We start from the raw sequence: 17,553 nt of genomic DNA on the forward strand, positions 1-17,553 counted from the left end.
AATAATCTTACTCAGGAAATCCAGAATTCATCCCAGAGTCTTGTTTTAAATAAGCTCTCTGGGTGCACTGAAGATTGCACTGAAGATTGAGGTCCTCCTGGCTAAACTGTAACCCCCACTAGGAAAAAGGCTATGTCTTCTTTCTTGGCCATTATATTCCTAGCACCTGGTACAACACTGGGCATAAAGTAGGCATTCAGCATATATGTGCAGAATGTATGAATGAAAAGGTAAGAATTAAGTGGTAACTGCTTCTCAGACCTTTAATAGAAATCACAATCTGCATCTTACCTGTCACTTTATTTATACTGATCACAAAGGCACCAAGTAAGCTGAATAGTTGGTCAGTAACTACTATCTCTATGGACAGTCTCATCAACTCCTGCCCTTCTAGGCATGGAAGAGTGTTCAGAGGATAACATAAGGTGTTTGCTGATTCAATGACTTTATCCTTTAATGCCTGCAGGCAAGGAAAGCAAGGAAGCTCAAATGCAAAGAACACACAAAACTCTCATCTTGGTTACTGATGTTAGTAGTACTTCTCTTCCATCTTTCCTGCATCCCCTACCCTACAACCATCACTTTGCCTCAGTAATCCCCTGTTGCCAACACGTCCAGCAGGAATAGTTCCTGTTATACTTCCTCTCCCTTCCCTTCTCTACCCTCTGGTGGAGGGATAGTGAATAGCAAAATGGGCAGGAAAAAAAATCAAGTGACAGCAAAAATTATGAAAAACAAATATTCGGGGATCCCTGGGTGGCGCAGCGGTTTAGTGCCTGCCTTTGGCCCAGGGTGCGATCCTGGAGACCCGGAATCGAATCCCACGTCGGGCTCCTGGTGCATGGAGTCTGCTTCTCCCTCTGCCTATGTCTCTGCCTCTCTCTCTCTCTCTCTCTCTCTGTGCCTATCATAAAAAAAAAAAAAAAGGCAACTCTAAAAAAAAAAAAAAAAACAAAACAAATATTCATTGGGGTGCCTGTGTGGTTCAGTTGGTTGGGTGTCCAACTCTTGATTTTGGCTCAGGTCATGATCTCAGGTTCCTGGGATCAAGCCCTGTGGAGGACACCATGCTCAATGGGGAGTCTGCTTGAGATTCTCTTTCCCCTTCTCCCTCTTCCCCACCCACCTGCTCACAGTGTCCTCTATCTCTCTCTAAATAAATAAATTAATTTAAAAAATAAAAGAAAGAAAAACAAATATTTAGTTATATTCTGGAGGTAAGACTGAGGCAGTCAATTTAAGGTAACTACTAGTCCAGATTTCAAAAAAGCAAATGAAATTAAACGTGAATAAGACACTTTTCTTGGTTTACCATAAATGATTAGTTAATGTAGCCCATATAAAACCTGTCTACTCCCTTTGACAGTTTTTACTCAATTTAATTTGGGACAGATGTACAGTTTTCCCAAACCGAAAGACCATGGGAAACGAAAGGTTTCCTGGCCTCATCTAAAAGCTAACAGAGAATCTTCCAGGCAGGCTGGGATTATAATGCCACCATTGCCACCCAAATTGCCCAGTCCTGGCTCTGATCTTGGAGCTAAAGAGAAAAAATAAAGATCTAAGCACAAGATAGCATTATTGCTTCTCAGACAATCCCCGCAGCAACTTTGCTCACTAGACCACAAGATACTTGAAAGCAAGGTCCTTTTATCATCTCTATTTCCCCAAGGTCCATCTCAGTTCATAGCATTGAAGAAACATTTAAAGAATGACCAAATTAATAGAAACCTGTACACTGATATATGGCAGGAATCAAGTTTAAGAACCCAGATCCATTCACTCCAGGTTCCCTAACCACAATGGATAACACTGTGTATCATATTTCAACCCCCCCAATAAATGGCCAATGACCCTATTGCAGATCAAATGTTAGGTAGTTAAGATAACAATACAAAAGCACCACCTTTTGCCTCAGAACATTTCTTCCTTTTATTTTTATTTTTTTGTCTTTTATTATCTTGTCCTGCCAGTCAACATCTTGACACTAGGACAGCAGTTAACATCTCATTCCATCAAGCTCTGCTGTAGACAATTCTCAGCAGTATGAGGGAATACACACACCAGCCATTTATTTTTCCTGATTCCTTAAGCAAGTAATCCTTGAGTAATGGGCCCCTTTGAGAGTATGACAAAATCTATGGAGTATGACAAAAGCTAGAGAGCCTCCCCTCAGTAAATAAATTAGCATATGCATATAAATGCAAAATATTAAGCATCATCATAGGCGGTTTTTAGATATATTGATGCCCATACCCAAATCCTCTCTTCAAAGACTCTAAACCATATCAAAAGGAATGGAGATTATCTGAAAATCAAATACCTATTCAACATTATTCAGCTTTCCAGGGAGATGGTTTCACAGAAAACAGAATTCAACAATTAAACTCTAGCTCTTTTTTAAGGATAGTCAGTAACACAGCAGACAATATTTTCAACCTCGGCATTACCAAAATGCAAAATTGCTATTTTATTTGATGGGTCACTCCTGTGTAAAATCACAGCTATAATTTGAAGCACTGTAAGGTTTTCTCATTAGGTACTTTATCAAACCACTGCCTTAAAAGTTTCTGAACACTTCCTTTTGCTTTTTAGGTAATCTAAGCATAATTGATCAGGCTACCATAAGGAACAGTGTATCTATCACAGTGCCAGGAACATGGACCTTGGGGTCACAGGACCACTGTTTACTTCTTGGGCAACTCTGAGCAAGTAGTATAACTTGGTGCAGCCTCAGTTTCTAAAAAGAAGATGATGCAGTGTTCTCCTCCAAGGTTTCTCTGAGGATTAAATGAACTAACACATAGAAATTAGTGCATTGCAAAGGCCATTGTGATGCCCAATAAGTGATAATAAATGCTAATATAATTGTCTATAAAATACTTATCATAGTTCTTAACACACAGTAAATCCTTAATAAATGGAGTCTGGTATAATTATCATTCTTGAAATCTGTATGAGCATTATCTTATAAGTGGTCTTAGGGATAGAGAGAATTCCAAATTCTTAATATGAGTTTTCAATGCACAATGCACTTTCAGTTCAAATCATTGAGAGCCTACCATGAGGGAATGTGGAAAAGAGATGAAAGAAATATGATCTATGTTTTTGACTATCCATAGCTCAGTAGATGTCACCAAGTCCATAGAAGCACACAAAACCTGTGGTGTCAATTTAATCCAATTTTGAGTCTCCAGTTGTTCTTGCCCATTCAGCTCACACCACCATACCGTAAATTCCTTCTGGAGTTTAATCCCTGGAGGGAAAATGTCTCTACTGATTAATTTTTATGCTTCCATCTGTCATCAAATGGCAATCATGCAACCACACAGATCTCCTTTTCAGTCGTAGTTGTCAGAAAAACTCAAAATGGTCTTTGTTTTTTATGTATTCAATTCATATGTCAAAGACTTCTCTTTTTCTTCTCCTTGAGGTCTCCTCTCAAAGGCCATCCAACAAATTATGTCTTAAGCAATCAATCCCTTCAAAATATTTTGAAAATAATCCAGGTAACAATCTTACAATAGTTATTGGTCATTTCCCAAAGTGGAGAACCAGATAGACAACCTGTCACACATTCTTTCTAATCAACCACAGGTGTAATTTCTTCTTTTAACTTGTGCATAGGAAAGGCATAAGCATTTTAAGCCACATTTTCTAAGTTGGAATATTTAATTCTATATCTCTTAGAAGTTTCTTATGTGTGAAAGTCTCTGAGCTGAACAAGAAAAACTCTGCAAGGTAGGGAAGATTCAATCAACCCAAACACCCATCGTACTGGCATTTACAGTTAGCTGACAGTGAAAAAGCAGACCCATTTTCTAAAGCATTCTAGGATCTAAAATACCAACTGATGGAATCACTCAAAAGGCCCTGGAAATTTTTCTTGGAGGGCTTCCTCTTATGAAGACGAATGACAACTCAAGTGGTTTTTGCAACACTACCACCTACTCACAGGCCCTCCTTTCATTGGTCGATCGCAGAAATAAATGTCAGGAATAGCAGCAATTACTTACATCTATAGGTCATCTCAAAGCTGTCGCTGATGTTCACAATATCAATCTGGGGGAGCAGTTTCGGGGGCTCTGTGAGTTGTGACAAAGCAAATCTAAAAGCGGCATGTTCCTGTGACTGCTGGTTTGGAAATAATCCCCCTAGGAGGAAAATAAATGTAACATGGTATCTGGAATAGAGACAGGTTTAGTCCCCCAATAGCCCATCCCAGATGGACCCTTTTCTTCTCCTCATGCCAAACCCACTAGTTGTAGCCTTCAGTGGTGGGGAGGAGAGTTCAAATAGACTCAAGTAGACATGGAAGCTTCAACTTCCATAGATGAGCTTTTATGTGACAAGGGCCTCTAACAGGCATCACTCTGCCCAAACATTTGGTTGTTCACTCCTCAACCCAGATCAATTCAGAGAAAACAAGAGAACTGTATTTCTCTTCCTCCTTCGTCCTGGCAACCATCTAGGTGGCCTAAGCTCTTGTGTGCACGTAAACCCATGCTGTGTCCAATTTTTCCTGTATCAGACCCATTCCCCACTACAGAGCCTTGCAGGAAGTAGCATTAACAAATATTTCAGGGTGAAATCTAGCCCTGGGACCCTATAAAGCACTGTAACCCTTTGCTTTGACAGTTTTGGTCTTTGACCTGGCAAGACCTGCATGCAATTTAATCATTCTATCACCTCTGAGGTATATTATCCATTTCTTCTGAAAACCCTGGGTTTCTAAAAACAGTATTTTGCTGCTTCTTTGACACTCATGATCCCAGCTACCTAGGGATGACTTGTTATATAAGAGATTGCCATGGTGTACATTTGCATGGTAGAACCGTGGACTTCAGAGATGTGGGGATTTAAGAATGTCAAGAAGGTATGAACATTCTATTCTAGTGAAAAGCATAACAAAGGTGCTTATTGGGGCTCTAGTTCCTAGAAGTGAGAGTATGTGACTTACCTTTGTATTTACTGTAGACGTGTAAAATGAATTAAATCCCATTTCCATGAATTAGAATCAGCTATGTCCAGAGACTGAACTATAGTGAATGTTTACATAGAAGTTTATCTCAGCTTCAACAGGAATCCCAGTCCCAAAGTAACGTACTTATAACTTCTTATACAGAGGTATGTGCTTATTTTTAAGAACCAGTAGATAGACTGTAAGGCTTTTATTAGAGATCCTACAAGTAGAATCAAGTACTACCTGATGACAGTGGTATTTTCAGCATTTGTTCTACAATTTAATGTTTCAACCTTTTATTTGAAAACAAATAGTGATCTTATCAGTTGAACAAACAAGTTTCATAAGTATGATGAAAAATTTGCAGATACATGGGCATACATATCATACACACGTCCATAAAACACAAACCACCTCCGTGCATTTGTACCCATAGCTCTATACACAAATACACTTGGTGAAAGCAAGTCCACGTATCTCAAGACAAGCATTTCCAATCAGCCAAGTGTGGGCAATGCATAAGTACCAACATAAACAATGCTACACATAAGAGCAAGTGATTTACACATGCTCATATGCCTCCATTTTAAAGGGTAAAAATAAATGACTACTGCTTGATTCTGATGCTCCACCCTCCCTCCCCTCAGGTGACCACACCCCAAACACTTCCCTATCCCCTTCCTCCTCCGAAATGAATGAAAGGGAGGGGTGGGGGTGGGGAGGTAGGCGGCTCCAGACGGGGCTGCAAGGGAAGTGTCTCCTGAGGCAGGAAGTTTTGTTTTGCGTGTAAGGCACTAACACATATACACACACTTCAGAATATAGTTTAACAGGTGTCAGGAAACAAAGCAAGTTACTCCATGGCTGTTCCAACCACCCTTGGAGCTGGCATGCTGGAGAGGCCGAAAGAGCCTGGTACTGCAGCACATGTGTGCCCAGCAAAATAGGACCTGCACCATATCCGCCCCCCCCCCCAAACACACATTCACACAAATAACACAAACTACCAGTAATGGGAACTTCCCCTAGTGGAGCTATGTCCCTACGGGGGAGAGAAAACAAGAACCCAAACCAACCAAGATGCCTCCGAGCAGAGCAGCTTGCTCCATTCCGGGACACACACAGCCCTGACACGCTGGTCACACGGAACCCCGAGCCCTTGTGGATGAGCATTGTTACTGGTGTTACTGCTCCTGTTTGTTTTGCTTTCACCCATTATTATTAGGAGGAGCAACATCTATCAGCCGCCCCCCCGCCGATCCAGGGCGGGTGAGGGGTCCTTTTAGAAGCCCCACAACCAGGAACGGGAAATGGGGAGCAAAAAGGCAGGCAGCGTGTTGAAACCTGCCTCTAAGTTGAGAGGACAGAGCCTAGGGATGGGGACAGCTAAGAGGAGGAAGGGAAACGTGTGCATGTGTGTGTGTTTGCGTGTGTGTAAAAGGTAGACGAATGTCTGTGCATGCAACCTCTCAGAGGAGGGGGCAACGGAAGGAATAAAGGCAGGATAGGAAGTTCCAGCTTGGAGGAGTGAGGACCACCAGCCCAGCATGGCAGACAGCAGAGAGAAGGCAGCCGGGGGAGTCCAGCACCGGAGGGAGAGCCCCCTTCTCTGGACTTAGCCTGGGGGCCCCCGGGCAGGATTTCAGCGGCTGCAATAAACCCAGCACCCCGCACTCCTTCTTTTAGAGGGTCTCCTTCCCCTCCCCCAGCCAAGAAACCATCGCCTCAGCCAAGTAAATGCATATGTGCCTATTTAATACCTGATCACACACAGAAATACACCACACCTATTTGTCTAAATAAATGAGAGCAGGCACCATGTATCAGGCAATGGAGTGAACTCCTTTAAACACCCACCAGCCCTTCCTCCGCGCTACAGCCTGAATTTTCTTTCTTTCTTTCTTTCAAAGCAGTGGTTCCTCCATTTCACAGGCTCATGCCCAGAGTGTGAGTGGTGTGTGTGGAGCTGTGTGTGTGCATGTGTATGTGTGTGTGTGTGTGTGCACACTGCCCTCTGCCCCTCGTCTGAGCAAGAGAAGCCCCCTCCCCGGCTGGAGGTGCAAGTGGGCTTTCCATCATCACCCAGCTTTCTATCCAAGCACAGTCCGGAGCGGGGTGGGGGGGTTGGGGGACACAGGCAATACCCCCACCCCCCAAAAAATAAAAGAAACCCTTGCCAGACCCAGAAAGTCCCTCCCCAGGCTGCCCCCTCTCACTCACCGATCTGGATATTGTTGGGGAAATTGGCACCTACTACCGCGCCTAGGAAACCGGTGCAGAAGAAGGCAAAAATGTGCTGCATATTCCTTTTTGCATTGGCGAAAAAGAAGCCCAGGTCCAGTCATAGATTTGGTATTTCCCCCCCTTCCCTAGATTCCTCTCTCTGCTCGCCTGTTCTTTCCCTCCTGCAGTTCGTGCCCTCCTTGCGTGCTTCCTTCTTCCCTTCGGGGAGGTTCGTCTGTTTCCCCTGGAATCGGAGCACTTCCACGGCCGCGTTAACGCCAACTGACAGCCCGATTAACTGAGCGCGGAGCGGAGCAGCCCGTCCTCATGCTGGCGGAGCGCTCGCTCCCCCTCTCCCCTCCCCTCCCCTCCCCTCCCCTCCCCTCCCCTCCCCTCCCCTCCCCTCCTCGCGCAGCCTGCCTCTCGCTCCCTCCCCTCGCTCTCCCCCTCACACTCACTCAGGCTGCGAGCCCGGGCGGCGCTGGTGCCCACCGAGCCAGCTCCAGTTCCGCGGCTGACCTCCTCTCCCTGCCACCCCCTGGCTCCCAGTCCTCACCTTCTCCTCCTCTCTGTGTGTTCAGATGGGGGGGGGGGGGTGATGATACAGGCAGCCTGGTCCCGAAAGGAACAACCCGGTCCCCTTCACCCTCCCCCGCCTCCCCCAATTCTCCCTGCCCCCTCCCCCGGCTCCCAGCCCCCGAAGATGCTACTGGAAATGTGGGTTCAGCTGTAAGTCAGTAGGTGGCAGGGGGTCCCCACAATAGTCCTCCATCCACCCGCTGCTTGATCTAGGTCACTTTTTCTAGGAGCGCTCGGGCTGTGCTGGATATATCTCCTGCACTCCACTGGCCCAATTATTCCTACAACTAATTCCTGAGGGGGAGACCCTAGAAATCCCTCCTAGGAGCTTTAAAGGAAAATAAAGCCTTTTCCTCCCTAATGGGAGGAATGACAAAAAGGCAAACCAGAGGGTCCAGAATGATTGGCAGGTGCCTTGGTTTGGGTATTTGGTACTCCCCAACTGCTCTTACAGGTGGAATTGGTGGTCCCTTCTGAAATCCTAGGCATCTAAAATGGGCCCCCTTCCCACTTTCCCTGCATGCCACAGGAGTCTATAGCATCAGAATTGTGTGGGTGTACAATAAAGGCTAAGGATTCTTAGAGCAATTACATGAGTCATTTTGCAGGGATTCTAGTGAGAAGATTCAGGCTTCTTTCAAGTCTCTCTGGATGCCGGTCATGTCCAATGTAAACTGGAACTCCACAGACCCTCTTGGATTGGAGCTTCCATTGAAATAACCTGTAGAGAGAGCAATTGTGTTCAGGGAAATAGTGTGGGTTGCAAAGTGACAGTCACTAACCCTCACAGAGCACTTTGCAGTTTCTGAAGCAACTTCACACTGTGACCTCGCTCCCTCCTCACACCGGCCCTGTGAAATAGTCACCACCATTATTTTGCAGATGAAAAACACCCGAGGCTCCACGGACTAAATCATAAAACTACAGATCTTACTAAGATGGAGTCTGGGCCCTCGGGACCAACATATGGTCCATCCTATGCATTTGAATGTTCTGGGCATTACCAACTGATCCACAGCCCTGGTCAGAACTCCCACTCAACAGATGATGACATAGGAAAAGGAAAGTTCTACCTTTCCACAGTTAGAAAGAAGAACAGACCTGATTTTGCTTTGGCATTTGACTAGGCCATTTCTTCCCAAGGCTCCTGGCTTCCTTCACCAAGATTGCTCAATTATACACACACTCACATGATGCTACAAGCGCTGGGATTTGCAAGAAAGATCTCAGCATGTTTGATGAAGCTCTGAAACTAGGAACAACTTGGAGGTCAGATGCTTTATCATTTCTTATGTACTTTTGCATACATTAATTAGCTCAAGTGATTTTTTTAATGCTAGTGTTAATTTATTTACCATACGCCAGATACCATGCCAGGCAATGCACACACATCACTTACTTGTACAATGACGCCTGTAGTAGATAATCTCATCCCCATTTTACAGATAAAGAAACTAGGACCTAATAATTTCCCCAAGTTGCCACGACTAACAAGGAAGAGATTGGGGATTTGAACACAGGAAACTCTACCCTGAGGCCCAGGCTCTTAACCCTCAGGCTCTAATGGCAGAAAGTATTGAGCATTCTAGAGGGAGTGTAAGCATCAGCTTGAGAAGGTGAGAGAATAGATCAGGAAAGACCACCTCTAAGGTCCCTGCCGACATTAGGAGTCTGTGATGCCAGGATTCCTTATTATAATATAATTTCTTCATTTGCATTTTTTGTCTCTTGCTATTTTGAATGGTACCTGGGGATCTTTTAAGTTCCCTGAGCTTTGTGCCTGGTAATAATAATAATTAGGCTGTCACTGAAAGCTTCACACTTCTCTGTCACCTTTCAGAGGAAGATCTCAAAGTCCTTTACAAGGATTAATTAGCAAAACTTCAACGCCTACCTGTAATAGTTAAGATTTGTTTTGCTTACTTTGGGGGATGGGAACTTAAGGAATCAAAACCATGCATTTTCTATGATCATTAGAAATCCTATAGTCAGGTTTTTCCTAAAATATAGCTCTAACTATGTCATTGCTCTGCTCAAATATGGTCAGTGGCTCCCCTTGGCCTATTAAATACATGGTTGTTCAATGATTAAATAAATGTGGAACTTATGTATTTCAAGCTTGGGCATCTAGGTCAAATTAAGTTTAGGTTAAACTGTTTATCTTTGAAATTCTCTTCAAATATGGGTTGGAGAACCTAGTCTGTATCTAATAGGGTGTCATGAGCTGAGGGATATGGAAAGGAGTAGGACACAGTTTCCACCTCTAGGCAGGTGCATGTAGTAGAAGAAGAAGATAGATGAATCCTGCCATCTGTCATCCAAAGCAGACCATGACATGTGCTCTAATAGAGATGTAAACAGAACTCTAGGGGAGCAAAGTAGGAAGCAACCAATACAGCTATCCCTGGGGAGCCAGAAAGGCTTCAAAAGGCAGAAAGTGAGGGCGGGGGGGGGGGGGGGGGGGGGGGGGGGGGGGAGATACGCAATCCAAGGGAAGAGTACTTGCAAGGGCTGGAGGCAGGAGAGGATACTGTATACTCCAGGAGCCTGGAACCTGTGCTGCTGACTGGGAAGAGAGAATGAGGAACATGAAACTTAGCAGTCACAGTCAGAATCTGGAGGCCACTGAATTTCTGGAAAGCAATGGGGAGCAGTGAGACATTTTCAGGATGATAATTACATGACTAGGAACATACATGAGAGAAAAGACTGGCTATAAGTGGAAGGGGATTTCCTTATTTCCTTAGTTTCAAGGGCTGCAGCTACATACCATACCTTGCCTAAATAACCTATTCTGATGTCATCCTACATTAATACATCATGCTGTCCCCTCTACCCCATTAGTTCCCAAGCCTATCTGCCATCCCCAATATCAGGCTTGGATGGCTTACCTGTTCATAGTCTGTTGTGATTGATGGCAACCAAATCCTGTACAAATATGTCACACCCTGGGATTTACATACACGTGTACATCCATCATCCCAATTCGTTCCCCACCAAACCCACAAGAACAAGAATTAGAATCCACTTTTACAGATTAAGTAAGACACAGAATGCCTAGGTGGTTAGCTTAAGACAGTGGTTCTCAACTGGCAGGGATTTTCTCCCGCAGAGGATATTGGGCAATGTCTGGAGACATATTTGGTTCTCAGAACTGGGAAGATGCTGCTGACATTTTGTGAGTAGAGGCCAGGGATGCTGCTAAACATCCTACAATGCTTAGGACAGCCCCTGCATAACAAAGAATTATCTGGCCCAAAATATCAATAGTGCTGAGATCAAAACACTTTTTTTAAAGAGACATAACAACTGACACACCTGGGATTAGACACCAGGACCCTGATCCTAGCCTCTCTCTTCATCACATTACATTGGAAAAAGATGAGATTCATGGTCTTCCAAGACTTTTCACATTTTAAAATAGGACACCTGAAAATGAATGTTCCTCCAAGTCCAAATGGATGTGTGTCTCATGGAGGGACTCCAGGCTGTTGACAGGCCAGTGGCAAAGCCTTGTAATGCTGCTCAAACTGTGCCCCAGAGATGGGATGGCATCTACCCCTAAGATTAGTTTGACCTATTGTGGTTCATATCTTTGGCATTCTTTGAGTTCCATTACCATATAGCCAAAATAGCCTAAGATTTGAGATTTTTTTTTTTTTTTTTTTTTTTTTGGCTTTGGTTTTACACCACAAATCAAGGAATATGGTGTTGGGCAGGAATTTCAAATACAAATGCCTCTTTTGGGCCAAGCAAGAAAATGAATGAAAGCAGCTGCGCAGAGGAGAGGACAGTGAGGACAAAGAGACCTAGAAGGTGTACAACCTTTCAAAAGGTAGTTGCAAGGCCTCGATGCCAGCCAATTATTGTAAGGAACCACAGGCCCAAAGTGGCTGAATAGTCTGATTTTTTTTTTTTTAAGAGAAAACAGAAATAAGGATTTTTAAAATATAAAGTGTATCTTCCCTGCAAGGGGCACAAAAGGGGTAGGGGCAGAGGAAAGTATCTCTGAGCTTGAGCTGGCTCATGGGCCACAGAAAGCCAGTTCTGAGTCAGTGGAAGGTGAGACTCAAGGGGCCACCCACCCACCCAATATCGACTTTGGGAGACAAGTCCATTTGATACCTGGGCCTCTGTTCCACATCTGTAAAATGATGAGACTAGATTAAGTGATGGCTATAAACTGTTCTGGCTCTGACACGGTGAGCCATTTGAGGGCAGGAACCCAGTGAGAAAGAAAACGGACAAGGAATGGGTCTGGGAGGGCCTGTGTTCACCACCTGCAACCGTGGCCATCAGCAGGTTCCTTTCCTTGCCCCTGGGCTGGCATCTCAATCCGTATAATGTGGGGGCTGTACCGAGGTCTCTTCTGGCTTGAACATTTTAGGCTTCTAGTGTGAAACAATTCAAGGGTGTGTGTGTGTGGGGGAAGCCATCAAATTTATGATCTGAGAACAGATCGCTGACAGCTAACAAATTGGCAAAAACGCAATCAGAGAGAGGCTGCCTCTGTGGCTTTAGAAAGGCCTCATTTTAAAAGATGTAGAAGAAAATAATAATGATAATATTTTTCATGTTTTTAGCACAATTCCTACAGAAAGCTCCCAAAATACTCCACAGACTGTGTGTGGTGAGAACACCACCCCGAAGAATGTAATTACCCAGCCTGGAGTTTTGCCAGGTTTAAGAGCATTTTCTTCCTTTTTTTTTTTCTTCTTTCAGTCTTCCCTCCCCTTCTCAAACAAATGACAGCATTTTCATAAGCCCTCAGCATTACTAGGTAATTAGGGAGCAGTGCAAGTTCTGGAAAACACCCTGGGGCAGGATCAATGCCTGGGAAAAAAAAAAAAAAAAAAAGGTCTATTCCAGGGGGAAGCTCCTACGCAGCACCACCTTACTGGTAGAAATCGGAGGCACTGACGATTCCTTCAGACCAGCAGTGCCTTCAGAGAGGCGGCCTGGGCAATGCTCCCCAGGGTGGCCGTCCACAGCGCGGCGGTTCCCATGGCTCTCCCCAGAGCCCTGGCCCACAGACGAGACAGCCAGCCTCTCAGCGCATCCTCCCTGGATGCATGGTTTTGCACGAGCTATTCCACCCCTTTGTCTCGGTGTCTTGTCTATGAAACGGGGGTAGTAAGAGGGCCTACTTCATGAGACTAGCGTGAGGATTGATGACACGCTACATGCGAAGGGCCTGGCGAAGCTCCAAACCTACAGTAAGGACTTTGCCAGCTGTTATTTCAGGAAATGGGAAATGTCATTGTTCTTGCCTAGTGGTTGGAGTTCAGATGCATCCTAGCACCAGAGGCCTTCCATGAGATTCCAAGGTACTTCTGGAATCTTCTCCCAGGGTTCAGTTAGCCAGTCTTCTGTTACCTCTGTCACTTGCCCACATCTGAGAACATCTGTCTATCAGGGACATAAACTGCTGATTCCCCTGCGCCCCAACCTACTCCTCCCCTCATTCCTCCCATCTCCCGAAACGACACCTGCATTCACCTGGTTATTAAGCTGAGGAATCCACATCCAACCCATCAGCAAACTAATATTATAGGCTAGGCTTTCAAAATACAGGCAGAACCTACCACTTCCCACTACCTCTCCATTCGTTCCCCCTCGCCTCTCATCTGATCATGGCAATCTTTACCAACACTTCATTTCCACTCCTTCTCTACCTCCCCCACCCTGCTAACCACCATGGCAACATAATTTGTTCTCTGTACAGCAGCCAGAGAGAAACTTTTAAAAACAGAAGTCAGATTTTGTCACTCCCCAGCTCTGATATATCCAGAAGCTTCACATCATTCTTAGGATAAAATCCAAAATCTGGCTGCTGGCTGCCTCTTCAACCCCATTTGCTATACTCTTCTTCCTTTGCTCACTCTACTCCAGTCACATTAGCCTTCTCATCGTTCTTTGGATGCACTAAATATCATTTGTCTCAGGACCTTTGTACTTGCTCTTCTTTCTGCCCAGAAAGCTCCTCCCACAGAACTGTACATTGCTTCCTCTCTTGTCTCATACAGGCTTCTGTTCAAAAGTTTCTTATTCACTTTATCTGAAATAGAACCCCCACCTCCTGCCATGATTTTTGTTTCCCTTACTCTGCTTCATTTTTCTTTGCAGTGTTTACTACTATCAAAATACACCATATATGTATTTGTTTATCATTTGACCCATTATTAGAATGTATCTTTTTCACTCTAGTACTTAGGTTGGTCTCTAACAAAAGTAAGTTCTCCATAACTTGGTGAAGGAATGAATGCACAGTCCTTATCATTCTCATATTTTCAGACCCCGTTCATTTCCCATCTTCCCACAATGCCCTCCACACTCATTTGGGCCTCCCTGAATATCTGTGCTACTTATCACTTACTGCTTTTAACTGATATTTAACTTAGCTCCTCTCATTGGATTTTCAGCCCCTTAGGGGACAGGAATCATTCCTATAATATAATGAGAGTTAATTAGTTTGGACTATTTACTATGTGCCAGGCTACACATCTGTCACATGTCGTGTGATGTTCACAGCAACCCTGTAAAGTAGGAACCTTTATCATTCCATTTACAGGATCATTACAGGTGGAGAAAGGAGGGTTCGGGAGATTAAGTTACTTGCCAAATTTATGCAGCTATTTAGAGGTAGGGCTGGGATTTCAACCTATATCTGCCTGGTTTCCAAGGCTGGTTCTCCTAACCATCATCCTGTACTGTCTCAAGGGCCATGCTCATCAATGTGATTAATTTGCACTGTGCAGGCCCTTGACAATGTGTGCTATACTTCCAGAAAAGTAAGGGGCTTTGGCCACATGGCCAAGAGATGACCTGGCCCAAAAAGTCTTCATACTCAAAACACCATTCTATAGTAGCTCAGCCACAGTATTATCAGGAAGGGGCCTTAAGAAGCCATTCAGAAAGCATGAACAAGACTTGGGTTTGCTTCAAAAAACAAATGTCTTGAGAAAGAAAATGAATCATTTCTCTCTCCATATCTGGTAGCATTCTTTGAGGCCCAATGGTAATTATGGTGCTTACTGTAGTGCCCATCCACCCCCCACAGCCAAAGGGGGATTTTAATCAGTTTTCAGGAGACTCAAAACATAAATGATTCTAATTGACTGTCATACTCCTAGTGTTAAATTTTGTTGCTTGCCTAACCTCTAGCCTCTTCTTTATTACTCTAAGAGAGACAAAATCATGCAGAAGGAGAAAAAAAACAAAAAGCTAAGAGTGAGACATCTCTAATGTGGAAGAAAAGCAAGTAGAATGTTAGAATTGGAGGGAAATTTTGACAATGGAGTCCAACACCTTCATTTTACAAAGAGGATAGGATCTCAGAAAGGTTATGTCATTAGTTTTGAGTCATCCAGCAGATAGGGGTGGATCAGGAACTTGAAACCCAGGCTCTACTGCATGAGAGTATTGTTTGCGTCCTGTCACAGTGAGATCCGACACGAAGCTCATCTAAAGGGGTTTAAGGATGGCTATCAAAACTACATCCCATAGCAACACAAAAAAAAAGGGACCTAAGTTAGATTCATTTTTTAAAAGAGGCAGATGGAGTCCTAGAGAACATGATCTGCCCACTAGCCTATTCCTCATGTGGTAATTTTTCCACTAGACGTTTCTGAGATGGTATTTCAGTGTAACAGACAAAGAGGGTCAAACATTTGGCCTGCATGTTGCTTGACAGTTGGACAGTGGCAAGAATCAAAGAGAATGAACACAGGCAAGAACTTGTGTGAACTTTCCCGAAGTCCTTAACAAATATCTCCTAAATAAGACTTAACTTCCCCTCCTCTACTCCTCACTATGCATTTACTTCCTTCCCTTTTCTGTTTATCCCTTTTATGGGCCCCTCAGATTAAGCAGTCCCAGAACTCCCCATTCCCTGTTCCCATCTCTCTTTCATCCTTTGGTATTACTGGAATAGATTCACATGTTCAGTGACCCAATTCAATACCTGCCAACTTGAGCTGGTCGCACAACTCCACATTGGTTCCATTCCCTAAGCCAAACAGAAATGCCATCTTGGCTCTTGAAGACTAGAAGAGAGGGCAGCATGCATGACAGAAGGGATGTCCTCATTTTTCCCTCCTTAGAGAAAGCAAGAACAGTAGCATAATGTCATTAATGGCAGCTACCACTTGCTATCATATGACGGTGACAGGCAGTTCTGTGGCCCATCCATTCTGGGAGTACACTGGCTGTGGAAACCCACCTTGGCTGGGCAGATTAAGTGGTGCTGCTTGTAGTGATTATGTGATCCTGGTGTGTCTTGGTCCTGCCCTAGAGAGTTGAGTTTGCTCATACTTACCTTCCAGATCAAAGTCAGGCACACTGTGCTAAGTACTTTATACACATTGTACCACTCAATCCTTTTAACATCCCATAACATTGTGGTAAGAAGCCCCATTCTACAGGGGACACCTTGGTCTATTAGTCTTCAAAGCCTTTGCCATTCACTATTCAGCTCCATATGTTCTCTCAACAAACCCTTTGGAAACAATATTAGCAGTTCTTTATTTAACAAGTAATGAGACTAACTCAGGAAGCTAAAGCACTAATCTACAGATATACAACTAGTAAATGGTAGAACCAGAACTCAAGTCGGATCATTTCCTCCTATTTAACACTGCTAGTTTCTGCTTCCCATAATGCTCCCCACTCCATCTTCCCTCTACCCTTGACATCAGGCAAAAGGCAGTGATTCCTGCCTTTAACTCTTCAAATGAGGCTCTCAGGCAGGGTCAATGATACCATAAAGTTTGTGGACTATATGATATTGCTTTAAAAAAATAAAACCTGATTCTATAAAATTGCCTTCTATTATTTGAATAGCAAAAGTATAGCATTTCAGCTATAGTAATGTCAACTTGGCTTTGGCTTACCTGGGAAAATAATCACTACTAATTTACAACATTTTGTGTAGAAAAATTATTTGTAACACTTTCTATCTGTAAAAAAGATAAGCTCTCTGAATTCAAACCTATTCAAATTTGAATAAGACTTCAAATCATTTGGCACACTATTTAGGGCTTAAGACTACTTTCAGTGGGTGGGGTCTCTAGAGTCCCCTTCCTAACACCAGCAGGTACCATAGTTTGTGGGAGTAGTGTGGTAGTCTGACTCCAAAGGGATGGAATAGGCAGGAAAATGCTTCATTAGAGCAAATGATACCTGGAAACACCCTACAATGACTGCCCTCACTCAATGCTAACCACTGCTGCCTGGCTTTGCCTTGGAAGTTAAGTATGAGCAAACTCAACTCTCTAGGGCCAGACCAAGACACACCAGGATGACATAACCTCTACCAGCAGTACCACTTAGTCTACTCAGCCAAGATGGGTTTCCATGGCCAGTGTACTCCCAGAATGGATGGGCCACATGACTGCCTGTCACCACCATGTGGTAGCTCTGTTCTGGGTTATCAGGATGTCCTAATGAAGGGCAGAAGTGACAAGTCAGAACAGAGGCAGAACTGGGGAGGCAGAGTCTAAAGGGCAGCCCTGGAGATTTCTGTGTTTGCTCTGATACGGATATGCACAGCTACTCTGGGTTCCTGCAGTAGCTTTTGGCAGGGCCGGCATCTTGAGAAGCAGGGACAGTTAAGATCTATGGCCTAGGGTGTAGGTTCTCCTAGACATTAGACACCCAGCCCTTTGCTTCAAAGTTCTCCACAGCGTGGCTCAGGGAGCCCCCTATTTCACCACAGCTGTGCTCCTCTCCCACACACTTGGAGAGCTGTGGTAATTTGTGTGTCTGTGATGGTCAAGCAATCCAAGGCT

General features: G+C 44.2%; 1 protein-coding gene across 3 annotated transcripts in view; it reads right to left on the reverse strand.

Annotated features, from left to right (window-relative positions):
• Positions 1 to 7,742, reverse strand: part of GRIA1 (glutamate ionotropic receptor AMPA type subunit 1) — a 307,919-nt gene extending 300,177 nt beyond the window's left edge. For 2 of the 3 annotated variants that reach the window (XM_025434094.3, XM_025434095.3), the window contains exons 1-2: positions 7,184 to 7,549; positions 4,017 to 4,154 (exon numbers count right to left, since the gene is read on the reverse strand). In XM_025434094.3, the coding sequence (XP_025289879.1) occupies positions 4,017 to 4,154; positions 7,184 to 7,265 (220 nt within the window). In that variant the 5' untranslated portion in view covers positions 7,266 to 7,549. Of the gene's footprint in view, positions 1 to 4,016; positions 4,155 to 7,183; positions 7,550 to 7,644 lie in introns of those variants that run through there. The other variant, XM_035715647.2, reaches the window with a different exon arrangement.
• Positions 7,743 to 17,553: the final 9,811 nt, after the last annotated feature.

This window comes from Canis lupus, chromosome 4, assembly GCF_003254725.2.
Source record: "Canis lupus dingo isolate Sandy chromosome 4, ASM325472v2, whole genome shotgun sequence".
In the NCBI taxonomy this organism is placed as follows: Eukaryota; Metazoa; Chordata; class Mammalia; order Carnivora; family Canidae; genus Canis; species Canis lupus.